This window comes from Mytilus edulis, chromosome 3, assembly GCF_963676685.1.
Source record: "Mytilus edulis chromosome 3, xbMytEdul2.2, whole genome shotgun sequence".
Lineage (NCBI taxonomy): Eukaryota > Metazoa > Mollusca > Bivalvia > Mytilida > Mytilidae > Mytilus > Mytilus edulis.
Genome location: NC_092346.1, coordinates 8,780,996 through 8,794,801, shown reverse-complemented (window position 1 = coordinate 8,794,801; position 13,806 = coordinate 8,780,996). Strand labels below are relative to the sequence as shown.

The window sequence follows — 13,806 nt, the reverse complement described above, 5'->3', positions numbered from 1 at the left end:
ATAAATTTCCAAATCACAATACAAGTGCAAAGTTTATTATGGTATTGACAAATAAATATGTCAAAATTACCATATTAGTTTGTTGTAATCGCCGTCCAGTGTCTTTTAGATGCAAACAAAACGATAAAATCAATTCTGGCTAGCCATCCGTTATGAGTATAAAAAATTGTTCCTGAAATTATCTTCGATTTTAATATAAATTATGAACACTTTTATAATAAAAATCGTTCCTTTTGACTGGTTCGTTTAAATTGGAGAGTTTTTGGGGGAAATGGTGTTTACCAGAAAACGAGGATACACTTTATTTTTAAATTAAAAACATCTTTCCATTTACTGAAACCATCGGACCTTGACACAAACCACAATAAATATTTTATTTGGAACGTGATATTCCGGAAGGATCAGCTAAAAATGTGCATGCGGACAAACAAATAAATAAAATATATGTTCCAGACCGTATGAGTATTTGGACCGTACGCGTACGGTCTGGACCGTATGCGTACTTTTTCAATATACGCATACGGTCGGACCGTACGCGTACGGTCTGACTAATATTAAGAATTTGGTCAAGTTTATTAGATACAAATGTATATAACAGATCAACATAACTTGTATCTCAAATTAATATAAAAAGTTGAATAGTTATTGAAATAAAAACTTAATATTTTAATTATTTGTAAAAAATCAGGCTTATTTAATCTGTTAATCTCCTGTACTTAGCATGTCAGTAATTCATTAATTACAGCCCAATATGCTCATTGAAATTGAAGTTATCGGAAGTAAACATAATGTGGGAGGACAATTTTTTTTAGAATATTTAGGAACTTTACAAAAAATGCATATGCAAAGGAACATGCATGAACAAAACATGTTAATGTTAAAAATATATGACGTTCCTTGTGGAAGCAAGTGTCATCTTGGGCCAGAGTAACACAATAGGATTCACGGATATAAAATTAAACAAATATTTAATTTTAATTGTTCGCTTATTCACTTTATCCATCTAATTGTAATAATAACAATTTGTATAACTAAAAATAAAGATTTTGATAAATGTTTGTTAACATTTAACCCATATGATCCCAAAACATGTATGGTCAGCTGGACCGTACGCGTATACTCATACGGTCCGACCGTACGAGTATACGTATACGGTCCGGACCGTACGCGTACGGTCCAAATACTCGTATGGTCTGGAACATATATATATAAGTACGTCTGAGCCAGTGAGAACTCTACAATTTAAGGTATAGCTATAACCTAAACCTTCCGGAGTTTATTTTAAACTTCCTTGAATACAAAAGCCCCATGGAAGTGAAGATACAATCTGTGAACGCTGGGGTAGTTAGTACTTCAAAGGGTATTTAGTTTGACGCTCATATCGACTTCATCTTCATGATACCGATATCTGTAACGCAGAAAACCCCTAGAACCATCTTTTAAGCCATACCAAACAAAAAATATACTCGGTATTATATTTATTTACAACACGGCAACTTTTGCATCATCCAAATTACACACAATCCTATCTACATGTAGTGATAGTAAATTGCCAACGAGACCAAATTTCCAGTACAGACCTAACTACGAGGATATAAACAAATTATTCTTCGATTGTACAACAAAACATCAGACTACTGAAGATTACTTGTCGCTACATGCATACGTGGTATTCACCTAAATTTAGATACCTTGTAAAGTTGGTCCAGACTCAGTTCCATAATTCATCCTGAAAACAGCGGCAGACCAACTCGCTCCTTTTCTAACAGATCTGTACCAAACATCCCTTAACACCGGAGAAGTCCCACAAGACTGGAGAGAAGCTAACGTGGTACCTCTATTCAAGAAAGATGAAAGACATTTAGCTTCCAACTATAGACCTGTATCATTATCCTCTGTCACATGTAAGGTCTTGGAACACATAGTCCCTGTAGTATTATGGACCATTTTGACAAACACACCATACCTATCAACGCACAGCACGGATTTCGCAAAAAAAAACGATCATGCGAACGGCAACTTATAAAGACATTGCAAAAAACTGGAAAAAAGATCCCAAGTCGACATCATCCTTCTTCACTTTGCAAAGGCATTCGACAAAGTACCGCACCACCACCATTTACACAAACTAGAATTTTATGGGTAAAACCATACAGCTACAAAATGGATACAATCATTCCTTGAAAACAGAATGCAGAGCGTAATATTAAAAGGAGCTGTCTCTTCCCCAGTCCCGGTACTATCATGCGTCCCCCAGGGCACAGTTCTTGGTTCTGACCTACATAAATGACATGCCAGAAACATCAACGTCATCTGAAACAAAACTATTTGCAGACGATAGCCTACTCTTTAGAACAGTAAACAACCAGGCAGACAGCAACCTTTTGCAAAAAAGCTTAACATCAATGGGAGAATAAATGGCAAATGAGTTTTAACGCCAAAAATGCATAGAATAACGCGGAAGAACAAAGAAGTGAGAGATACATCATATAAACTCCACGGACATACACTATACAATGTTGATGCAAGCAAATTCTTAGGTGCAACTATCAGCAACAATCTGTCTTGGGATAGAAATATTGATAATATTGTAGGCAAAGGAAATAAAACATTTGGATTTATCCGAAGAATTCTGAAAGACAGCACAAAACCAGCAAAAGTCAGTGGAATATGCCTGCACTGTTTGGAATGTCCATCGAGCCAAAATTTACAAGATCTAATCATTAGAACAAATTCAAAAAAGAGCAGCAAGATTTGTTCATAATAACTACTCGGACCGAACACCTGGCTGTGTAACACACATGGTTAAACAATTTTACAGTGGGAAAGCCTGGAAGAACGTAGGACTATGTATGCTATTTAAAATTCAGTATGGGCTAATCGATATTGATAGACAACAATATCGAATACCCAACAAAAGCCAGACCATAGGTATAGGCCGCTTTTACCACGAAAGAACAAAAACTGACACCTATATGGACAGTCATTCAATTTCTTCCCAAAGACTATCAGGGATTGAAACCAACTACCAGCTAAACAACATCGGCTGACTCGATAGAGGGTTCAGAGCTGCTCTGAAAGCAGGCTCTGGAAGGAAGTAAACAGCAGATATAGCGTGTATATAATTTTAATTGTAAATTGGCGAACGTTTTAAATGTAAATAACTTTGAGAAGACTTGCTACCTTGCCCGGTACTGCGCTAAGTTTTCTCGGGACCATACAAATTCAATATGAATTCGGTTCCTTACTTGGAAGAAGAGGAAAAAACGCCGAAAAATGATATATAAATTTTACAAGAGGGCACTGTACTAGCAAAACTCAAACCGTATAGTAAGCTAAAATAAAAGCCTCTGTATAAAAAATGTAAAAATAGATCAACAGTAAAATACGACCAATAAAATAGTACTTTCAGTGCGTAGTGGTATTTTTAATTTTTAACAATGTTTAGCAACTCTTTTGTTACATTATAATTTGCTCACGTCTACCTAAAAAGAAAAGGAAAATCTTCAGTTTTTCAGTCGCAAATTTACATTTTTTAGAGTGTATGATTACGGATATCCCCGGCAATATGTCTCTGCCGTCTCCTATCAAGTATTTTTATAATTCATTACTGCTTAACACAGGTATTTATCTCAGAGAAAAAAGAATCCTATATACCTTAGTAAAAAAATATTCCGAGACAAGGGCATGTAAGGCTGCCTCGTCAGTTCAATTCGAATATTTTATACTATTAAATGATAACAAATGATTATCTGTTTTAAAGATATACTCGAACGCATATTACAATCATTGTTTCAGCTGGGTTGGTAATTTGCTTTTGTATTACTTATATTGTAACTGATTAGAATTACTATACATAAGCGATAAGTTGTAATATTTATTTTTAAAATTGGTCCTCTTAACTTTGAATAGAATAATTTGTCGTAATTCATTTTATAAAATTTCTGTTTTGATTTTTTCCTTCCACAACAGATATTTAATAATGTATATGTTCCAGACCGTATGAGTATTTGGAACGTACGCGTACGGTCTGGACCGTATGTGTACTTTTTCAAAATACGTATACGGTCGGACCGTACGCGTACGGTCTGACTAATATTAAGAAGTTGGTCAAGTTTATTAGATACAAATGTATATAACAGATCAACATAACTTATATCTCAAATTAATATAAAAAGTTCAATAGTAATTGAAATAAAAACTTGATATTTTAACTATTTAAAAAAAACACGCTTATTTAATCTGTTTATCTCCTGTATTAAGCATGTAAGTAATTCATTAATTGCAGCCCAGTATGCTCATTGAAATTGAAGTTATCGGAAGTAAACATAATGTGGGAGGACAATTGTCATAGAATATTTAGGAACTTTACAAAAAAAATGCATATGCAAAGGAACATGCATGAACCAAACATGTTAATGTAAAAAAAAATATGACGTTCCTTGTGGTAGCAAGACTAGTGTCACCTTGGGCCAGAGTAACAAAATAGGATTCAGATATACAATTTAACAAATATTTAATGTCAATTGTTCGCCTTTTCACTTCATCCATCTATTTGTAAAAATAACAATTTGTATAACAAAAAATAAAGATTTTGATAAATATTTGTTTTTAACCCATATGATCTCAAAATATGTCTGGTCAGCTGGACCGTACGCGTATACTCATACGGTCCGACCGTACGCGTATGGTCGGACCGTACGAGTATAGGTGTCAGACCACCAATTAAAAATCCCTATCTGTTCAACCAAATTTTGCAATTTTCACAGCTTTCTAAATATTTTACCTTAAGTTTAACTTCAAGGAAACCAGGTATATCCTGAATTGTACATGTATCACCTTCCTACATGCCAATTTTCAACCAATGTTCAAAGTCTTGTAACAAATTTCTGATTTTGAAAAGACAGGTACTACCAAAATAACTCCCGGTTTTCTGGAAATCTTAAATTAGTGTACTATGTAGCGCATTAATCCTGAATTTTTAATGCAAACTCATAGACAAGTGAATTTTGGCTCAAAATGGTCTAAATATATTTACCTTTCACCACAAGTTTCATTTCTGCAAATTTGTTGGTTAGTTTAAGTAAACAATGACATCAAAAGCACTATTTTGTGTCAAAGTAGGACTAATACGTTCTAAATTGGAGGGAGTAATTGGTGGTCTGACACCTATACGTATACGGTCCGGACCGTACGCGTACGGTCCAAATACTCATATGGTCTGGAACATATATATATCTCTGGTTGAATATATGTGATTATGTATTCTACGTTTTATATTGTCTTTTTGATAAAACCATTAGTCCGCGAAAAGGGACATAATCAAAAGAAAAAACGTTATTGTGATCTTGACTTTCAAGCGCCTGTGCGATCAATTGACATTGACAACGAACTTGGAAACTGATTTTGGACGCTTTCTCTTTCAATATGACAGCCCTAAGTATGGGCGCTTTTGGCGCCTATCGATTACAATACAGTAAATATTTAAAAGAACAAGACGAGAGGGCGAGGAAAGAAAGTGAAGATCCAGAAACTGTGTGGGTAACAAAACGTTATATTCCAACAGATTTACGGACGACTGCACCCGTCCCTAGACACAAGTTATTAGCTCCAAAAGAACTTCCATTTCCAGACCGGCACTGGGTTCCCCCTACAGATCCACCACTCAGAGGTTTTGAACGGAAAACGCTTCCAGTCATTTTTAGATCTCATCCAAGTACAAGATCTGAACAATATTCAACACTTCGACAAATGTTGCCGTCAAAGGGAAGTTATGGTACATTTCCACCTCCTCGCTGGGGAACTGGATGTGGTGTTCCAGTAGTGTATGAAGAGCGCCCCCAAAAGAGATTTCCAATCATAAATAGTCCAATGACAATGTAAGTAACAGGTTTAACTTCAAAAATTTCTTTTAAAGTACAAATTAATGTACTGTGAACGGACTGATCTAACATTCAAGTAAAAGTAACGTTTTCCGGATACCTTTTTACTTAATGGTAGCGCAGCCACAAAATAACCAAATTAACCCAGGTTCTTTACATAAACTACAAAGACCAGTTCTGCCCTGGACACCTTGGTCACACTAGGGGACAAGTGTCTCCAACAACCGACATACATGTAACGGACAATTCTTTGGGAGGACAAAGCTAATACTTGACCGGATAATGATTTGGACAAGTATAAGCCAGCATTCTAGGAAGTGAAGTCTTAAAGAAATAATACCTAAATTATCATATATCTCATACCAAAATACACAATAAATATTCTAATATTATGACAGTTAGTTGTACAACAAAACAGAAGTTAAGTGTCTTACTTTAAGTAGGGCTTTTAAACTGTATCATTTAAACCATTTTATACCCAAGTCCTAGCGTTTGAACCCTAAGTAATGCCAAAATATTTAAGAGACAAATTGGTCCAGAACAGTAATAGTAAACAGCATGGCTGTAATGAATACTGATAGTTACCTTCGAGAAAAGTCTGAATTCTGGACAATGTATAAAATGTGAATTCAGTATATAATTAATAACAAAATGACTTAACAAATGGTACTTTCTTGAAATAAGATTTGCAATTTAACCAATTTCCAACACCATCTTACCTTTAACTATGAATAACCGGTTTAGAAAAGGAGTCAATTTATTGTGTACATAAACACAGGTGAAAGTTGTTAAAAATGTTTTGCTTTTCTAAAGGGAGATGTACATGTATCCTATAGTTTAGTAAAAATGAAATACAATATACAAAGTTTTGAAGCAGGCATGTATACACAGGTTGGGGTTTAGTTGTAAATTCTTTTTTTCTGTTCAAGCCACTTTCCTTAAATGCACAACTGATATGTTTTTGTCGGTACTACTGTTAGCAATCTGGTACTATTGGGAATCTGGGTACACCAATGATTTTATTTATAACGACAGATTATAGAAACATTTGGGTATTCACAATTAATATTAATTCCATCGATATGTATATATATATATAGGCTTAACTTTATAGATTTATCAATCATGATCTAAATCAGAACAAATTATATAGTCGAATACTGAATAAATAATGGATATTATACACTTTGAGACAATTGTAACATTGTATAAGAATCTCAGGTTCACTTACAGAAAATCAATTCATGCATGTATATTTTATCGTGGTATATATATATCCACATTTTAATGTTCAACACAGTTGGAATGTAGTTTTATGAAAAGGTGATAATTACCACTAAACAAATCCTGAATAGAAGGTAATGAGGGGAACATTAAAGAAATGTAAATAACAATGTGAAAGTGGTTGAAACAATCAAGGATACCGAGCTACAACTCCTCAATATCCTCGTTCTTATAACTGTTCCAGACCATATGAGTATTTGGACCATATGCGTATCTTTTTTCAATAAGATGCATTATAAATCTTTATAAAAAAAACAAATAATGGCTGCATGAAAATGTATTATTTACAATTCAAAGACTACATTTAAAAATATTAATGCCAAAGTTAGTTTTCGTCGCTAATTGTATTCTTGCATAGGGTGACATTTACTTCCACACGGTACCATAGCTTTTCTTGGGTCCTAGGTCGTTTCGATGTGCCTACAGTGTTTTAAGAAGCTCTAGATCTCCAATACCGTAACATGACTGACATACATCATATCACCAGATATCTAATAAACTTTATAAGATATATCATATAGTTTATAAGATACCTTATATACTTGATAAGATATCTCGTATAATTTTCTTTATAAGATATCTTATAAATTATATTAGATATCTTATAAAGTATATAAGATATCTTATAAACTATATGAGATATCTTATAAAGTATATAAGATATCTTATATAAAAAATATTTATAAGATATCTCATATAATTTTTTCTTTATAAGATATCTTATATACTTTATAAGATATCTTCTAAAGTTTATAAGATATCTTATAAAGTATATAAAATATCTTATAAAGTATATAAGATATCTTATAAGATACATGTATCTTCTAAAGTTTATAAGATATCTTATAAGATACATGTACATGTATCTTCTAAAGTTTATAAGATATCTTATAAAAACTGGATTATATAAGATATCTTATATATTATATGAGATATCTTACACATTATATGAGATATCTTATATATTATATGAGATATCTTGAAGTTAGAATAAATAGTAAAACTACTTGCCATATAGGGACCTTGCCGGTGGCGTCATTCATTTCAAAGTTTAAAAATAAAAACACGTATATTAAAGTAAAACAATTATGAACTGCTAATTCTTATTATATCAAAGTTCAAAAGTAAGCAAACTATTACACTCTTCATCGTGCATGTCGACTTTTAAGTCAGTTTAAATTAAAACAGTTGACTTCTTTTGTAACATATATTTTTGTTATATTTTTGTTATCTATCCAAGTCGATATTTTGCCATCCACTAGTAATAGCATATCCGTAATTACCATGAAGGTATAAAATTTGTTACCGATCGTTTTGACTAGTGATGAAATTTACTGTGTAAAACTGCCAATTTTATTTAGTTAATCTTGTTATTATTAATTTTTACACTTGATCTATAATAAAATGACCTTTAATTTGGTAGTGTCTTTCTTTTTAAATGACGTGGCAACTAGAAGGTTTATATGAAGAGTTAAAAATATTAAAAGTAACCTGTTAATTACCCCGACCATATGAGTATATACCCAGATGGTCATGACCATACGAGTATGGTCCAAATACTCATATGGTCCGGAACATAACCACAGAAGCACTTCTGTGTTAAAACCTTCTTAAAGTTCTTTGAACGACTCTCTAGCTAATGGTTAAAATGTGAAGACAACATGTACTTAATTTTCGTCTTATCTTTAGTTTATTGTAAACTTTTGACAACTTTAAAAATGTTTTATCCTTCCCTCATTATCAAATCCTGTTTTCGGTAAGGTCTTTAATTTTAAAAACAGCATGTGAAAAGAACGACTAAATTGAGCTTCATCCTTTTCCTACGACCTTTTTTAAATGGCTGAAGAATTCAAGACCATAAAAATTCCTGTCCATCATACTATTTGATCCCCTATTGAATTTACTGTTTTTGTTTTTGTCCTAATAAAATTGAGAATGGAAATGGGGAATGTGTCAAAGAGACAACAACCCGCCCAAATAAAAAACAACAGCAGAGGGTCACCAACAGGTCTTCAATGTAGCGAGAAATTCCCGCACCCGGAGGCGTCCTTCAGCTGGCCCCTAAACAAATATATACTAGTCCAGTGATAATGAACGCCATACTAATTTCCAAATTGTACACAAGAAACTAAAATTAAAATAATACAAGACTAACAAAGGCCAGAGGCTCCTGACTTGGGACAGGCGCAAAAATGCGGCGGGGTTAAACATGTTTGTGAGATCTCAACCCTCCCCCTATACCTCTAACCAATGTAGTAAAGTAAACGCATAACAATACGCACATTAAAATTCAGTTCAAGAGAAATCCGAGTCTGATGTCAGAAGATGTAACCAAAGAAAATAAACAAAATGACAATAATTTATTTATTAATGAATTGTCTATTTCATATTTTGTTTTTATTTTACTGTACAAGAATATTTTACTGGTTTCATTAGTTAATTTTAATTTTTCAAAGAAAATATTTTCAAAGCTATCTTTAAGTTCTTTTTTAATATTTTTTGAGAATGAACTCTTCTCTTGTTTATAATTTATATCCTGAATTTTATTTATATCTAATTTATTTACATTGGCTATATTTTCTACATATGAAAACCATGAAAATATACCGTTAGTGCTAAGCCATTTAGATAAACAAAAAGCATCATATAATAAAGGGTTATTTTAATCACTAGAAATTCTTGCTAAGTACTTCAATGATTGTACTTTAATAAAGACATCTATGGGATACTGAGCTAGTTCTGCTCTTGCAGCTATATTGACAGATTGTTTACTAAGCCCAAGTATATATTTGCAAAATTTTAAATGTGTCTTCTCCACTTGGCTACTATCAATCATTGATAAAATATCAAATTTACTCATGTCTTTAATTTGAGCTCGTCTTTCAGCTCTTATTATTTTTTCATAAAAATCCATATACCAAATTTCAGAGTTATACATAAGAATAATACATAAATAACAACAGACTACTAGCAGTTAACTGACATGCCAGCTCCAGACTTCAACTAAACTGACTGAAAGATTATGATTTCATCATATAAACATGCATCAACTATTTTTCAATGGACAACACATTACAATCAATCAATTTATTTATCATAATCAACGCAGCATGTTAGTGAGTTTCCTGTTGATCAATTGGCGGCGGTGGCCAGTGGCGGATCCAGAAATTTTCATAAGTGGGGGCCCACTGACTGACCTAAGAGGGGGCCTGCTCCAGTCACGCTTCAATGATTCCCTATATAAGCAACTTTTTTCCCAAAAAGGGGGGGGGCGGGACCCCCCCCCCCCCCCCTAAATCCGCCTCTGGTGGCGTTAGCTAACTTCTTAAAAGCTTTATATTTTAGAAGTCCTGGATGCTTCATACTTTGTACTGATATAGATGCCTTATGTTATGAAGTTTCCGTCTGTCATATGTCCATTGTCTTTGACCTCATTTTCATGGTTCAGTGACTACATGAAAAAAATTAAGAATTTTTGTTATGTTAATTTTTCTCTTATTTTGAGTAATAGGATAACTATATTTTATTTGTGTGTACCTTGCAAGGTCCTCATGTCCGTGAGACAGTTTTCCCTTGACCTCGACCTCATACAATGTACATGTATTATGGATCAATGAACAATAAGGTTAAGTTTTGGTGGTCAAGTCCATATCTCAGATACTTTTAGCAAAAGGTCAAGAATATTCGATGTATGGTAGGATTGTAATCTGTACATTTCCAACTGGCAGATGTCATTTGACCTTGACCTCATTTTCATGGTTCATTGGTCTTAGATAAGTTTTTGTGTTGTTTTTTTTTCCTTCTTATACTGTATGCACTTGGTCAACTATATTTTCTGTATGGAATGGTTGTCAGCTGACCATGTTTAGCCGGCATATGTCATCTGACCTTGACCTGTTTTTCTTAAACTATAAGCAATAGGTCAACTTTATTTGTTGTATGGAATGATTGTAAGCTGTACATGTCTGCCTGGCATGATTCATCTGAATTTGACCTTATTTTCATGGTTCATTGGTTAATGTTTAGTTTTTCTTGGATCATTTTAAGTTTATGTGATAGTTGTAGTAAAGCTTTATATTTAGGACTATCAACATAATATCAATGGTTAGTAAAAAAAATAGGAGCGACATTTCAGTGTGGGCACTCTTTTTTAGGTATTGGCGTTTGTCTTTTAGTCTTTCTTTTATGAAAAGGATATTGTCCGAGTATGTGCCTTCAACGTCTTGGTTATATTTACCCTTCAAAGCTCTTGATACATGACATTGAAAAACAAATGTTTATAAAAAATAATCCCAAACGAAGAATTCCGCCAATATATGTTGCCTTTTCTTTTATTTTCTATTCACAACTTTATAATATTATATTGTTTTTCGTTTTGTAAATGATGACATGACTTGGTTGAATAGGCTTTCAAGTGGTTGGAATTTACTTGACCATAGATCTTTGTTAAAGACCGAACGATAAATTCTCATAAGTCGCCTGCTTGGCTTGTGCTTTTGTGTGGACTCTTGAGCAATCACAAGAAGATCACCACACAAAATCAAATCCAAACTGTTGGTATATAAATAATTTCTACATTTGTAGTTTCGATCACCAAATATCGAACATTATCCCCACATCTCCTTTTTTTTTTTAATTTGTTATTGACCGGTATTTTTTTGGCTTGATTTGAGCAGAGACACATATACACAGTCTCTGATTCGTGTGACTTAGGCAGCAACCATTTGATTTTCTGGGGGGGGGGCTATGGGTTTTTTTGGAAAAAAATGTTTGTTTCCAGTTTTTGGAGAAAAAAATAATTTGTTTTTGATTCTGAGAAAAAAAAATTGTTTGTTTCACCCTCAGCTGCCGCTACCCTCAGCTGCCACTATATGTAATGCTAAAATTGAAAGAAAATAATTGTTTTCGAATTGTCGCGAAAAAAAAGTTTGTACAGAAGAAAAAAACCCATAGCCCCCCCCCCCCCCCCCCCGAAAATCAAATGGTTGCTGCCTTACTTATTTATAAGCCTTGTACCTTTGGTGACTTTTTATATAAATATGTACACATACATATGCTGTGGGGATTGGATGTGCGACATCAATCATGTCTTATTTATTTACAGTCTAACCCCGGTACATGCATCATGTGCCTGTACCTGGGATGTCAGTTGTAGTCCGTGCGGTTGTTGTTTGTCGCTGTATATAATATTTGAAGTTTTGTACACACACCAGCCTTTAGTTTTCTCGTTTTTAGTATTTACGTGATTTGGTTTAATGGTGTATTGCGATTTGCGATCTTATTCGCATCATACCACATTTTCAGATTATGATCTTCTTATTTTTATATTTTTATATTTTTCAGGTACGTAGATGAGATGCATACAACCAACAAATTGTTCAAGTTGCATTAGAAAAGGAGAAGAAATTCTTACTCGAAAACCAAAAACGGAATTTAAATGATTGCTTCGTTATCATATAGTTATCTTCCATAACTGAACCAAACTTTATCGTTTTCCTTATACAATCATGAAAAGTTACTATTTTATTCCATAACAGTATTCATTGTGTGCTAGACGATCTCTTGTAATTATGAAACCATTCAGTATTATGTCATGAAATATTGTTATTATTGTTAATAATTTGTTTGTTACATGTCTTTCTTGATAGATATATTTTTGATAGATGTTTTTCACATTTTATAGATACACCGCATTTGAAAATCCCATTGCTTTTTCTTTATATATTTTACTAAAGACCAATTTGAATAGAGTGAAATACCGTAAATCGTTCTTTTGATTAATGTATGACAAGACCAATTGACAGATGGTCCCGATGAAAGTATGCACAATAGAAACTCTGTTAGGAACTCTGTTCCTTACAATTAAAACTTGTCCATTTTTACCATGACAATAGGCGAGAGAAAGTGCAACTACTGCTTGTGCATTACAGATAATGAAATCTCAATCGTATTTTTAAGCATAGTGTATGTGTTTTTCACAGTATTACTATAAATTCATTAGTCACTTCAGTATTAGTGTAAACAGTATTTAAAGTCTTGCTCAAATCTTTTTGTTATGCAATACTTACTTGTTATTAATGTTTTTGAGAGTTTAACATACCATTGTTATTTATAGATTTCCATGTTTTTGCATAATCTGCTGTCATAATAAAATCAATTTTAAATGTCGATATGGAAATAATTTCATAAGCCATTAAGCTGAAAATCCGTTTATGTTTGAAGTTACCAAATCGTATTGTTGTGTAATAGTGCGAAAAATAACGTCAATGAAAGGTTAATCGGTTAGATTTATACAGTTAATTTAATTATTTATTCATTTACAAGTATTTATTAAATATTCATTTTCCATATCTATTGATTTATCCTGCATGGTTAAACTAGTCTCCACACCATAGATTCGCTTATTTTTTATCATCATTTATCATTTTATTGGTTCAAATAAAACTAAGACAGTGTTTCTCGGATAGAAAACAGGGAACATCAGTACTTTTACAATAAAACATTTAAACATCTTTAAAAGACCACACGATTGAATAAGAAACATCAAATAACGCCCAATGGTCAAGTGACGTGCTTATCGTATTTAGACCCAAGAACAAAATGTCTCATTTATAACCCCTTGTTGTAATGGAATATTTGG

The 13,806-nt window shown here is 32.9% G+C and overlaps 1 protein-coding gene across 1 annotated transcript; it reads left to right on the top strand.

Moving 5' to 3' along the window:
- Positions 1 to 5,355: 5,355 nt before the first annotated feature.
- LOC139515724 (uncharacterized) lies at positions 5,356 to 13,334 on the top strand. The gene is made up of 2 exons (XM_071305390.1): positions 5,356 to 5,879; positions 12,510 to 13,334. Exons 1-2 carry the CDS (start codon positions 5,428 to 5,430, stop codon positions 12,556 to 12,558), a joined length of 501 nt encoding a protein of 166 aa, XP_071161491.1. The 5' UTR covers positions 5,356 to 5,427; the 3' UTR covers positions 12,559 to 13,334.
- The last annotated feature ends 472 nt before the right edge of the window (positions 13,335 to 13,806 follow it).

Bases quoted from the DNA above. Each gene is read 5' to 3' on its own strand.
- LOC139515724 (XM_071305390.1), top strand. From the start codon at position 5,428: ATGACAGCCCTAAGTATGGGCGCTTTTGGCGCCTATCGATTACAATAC. The intron at 5,880-12,509 runs GTAAGTAACAGG...TATATTTTTCAG, and splicing joins ATAAATAGTCCAATGACAAT to GTACGTAGATGAGATGCATA.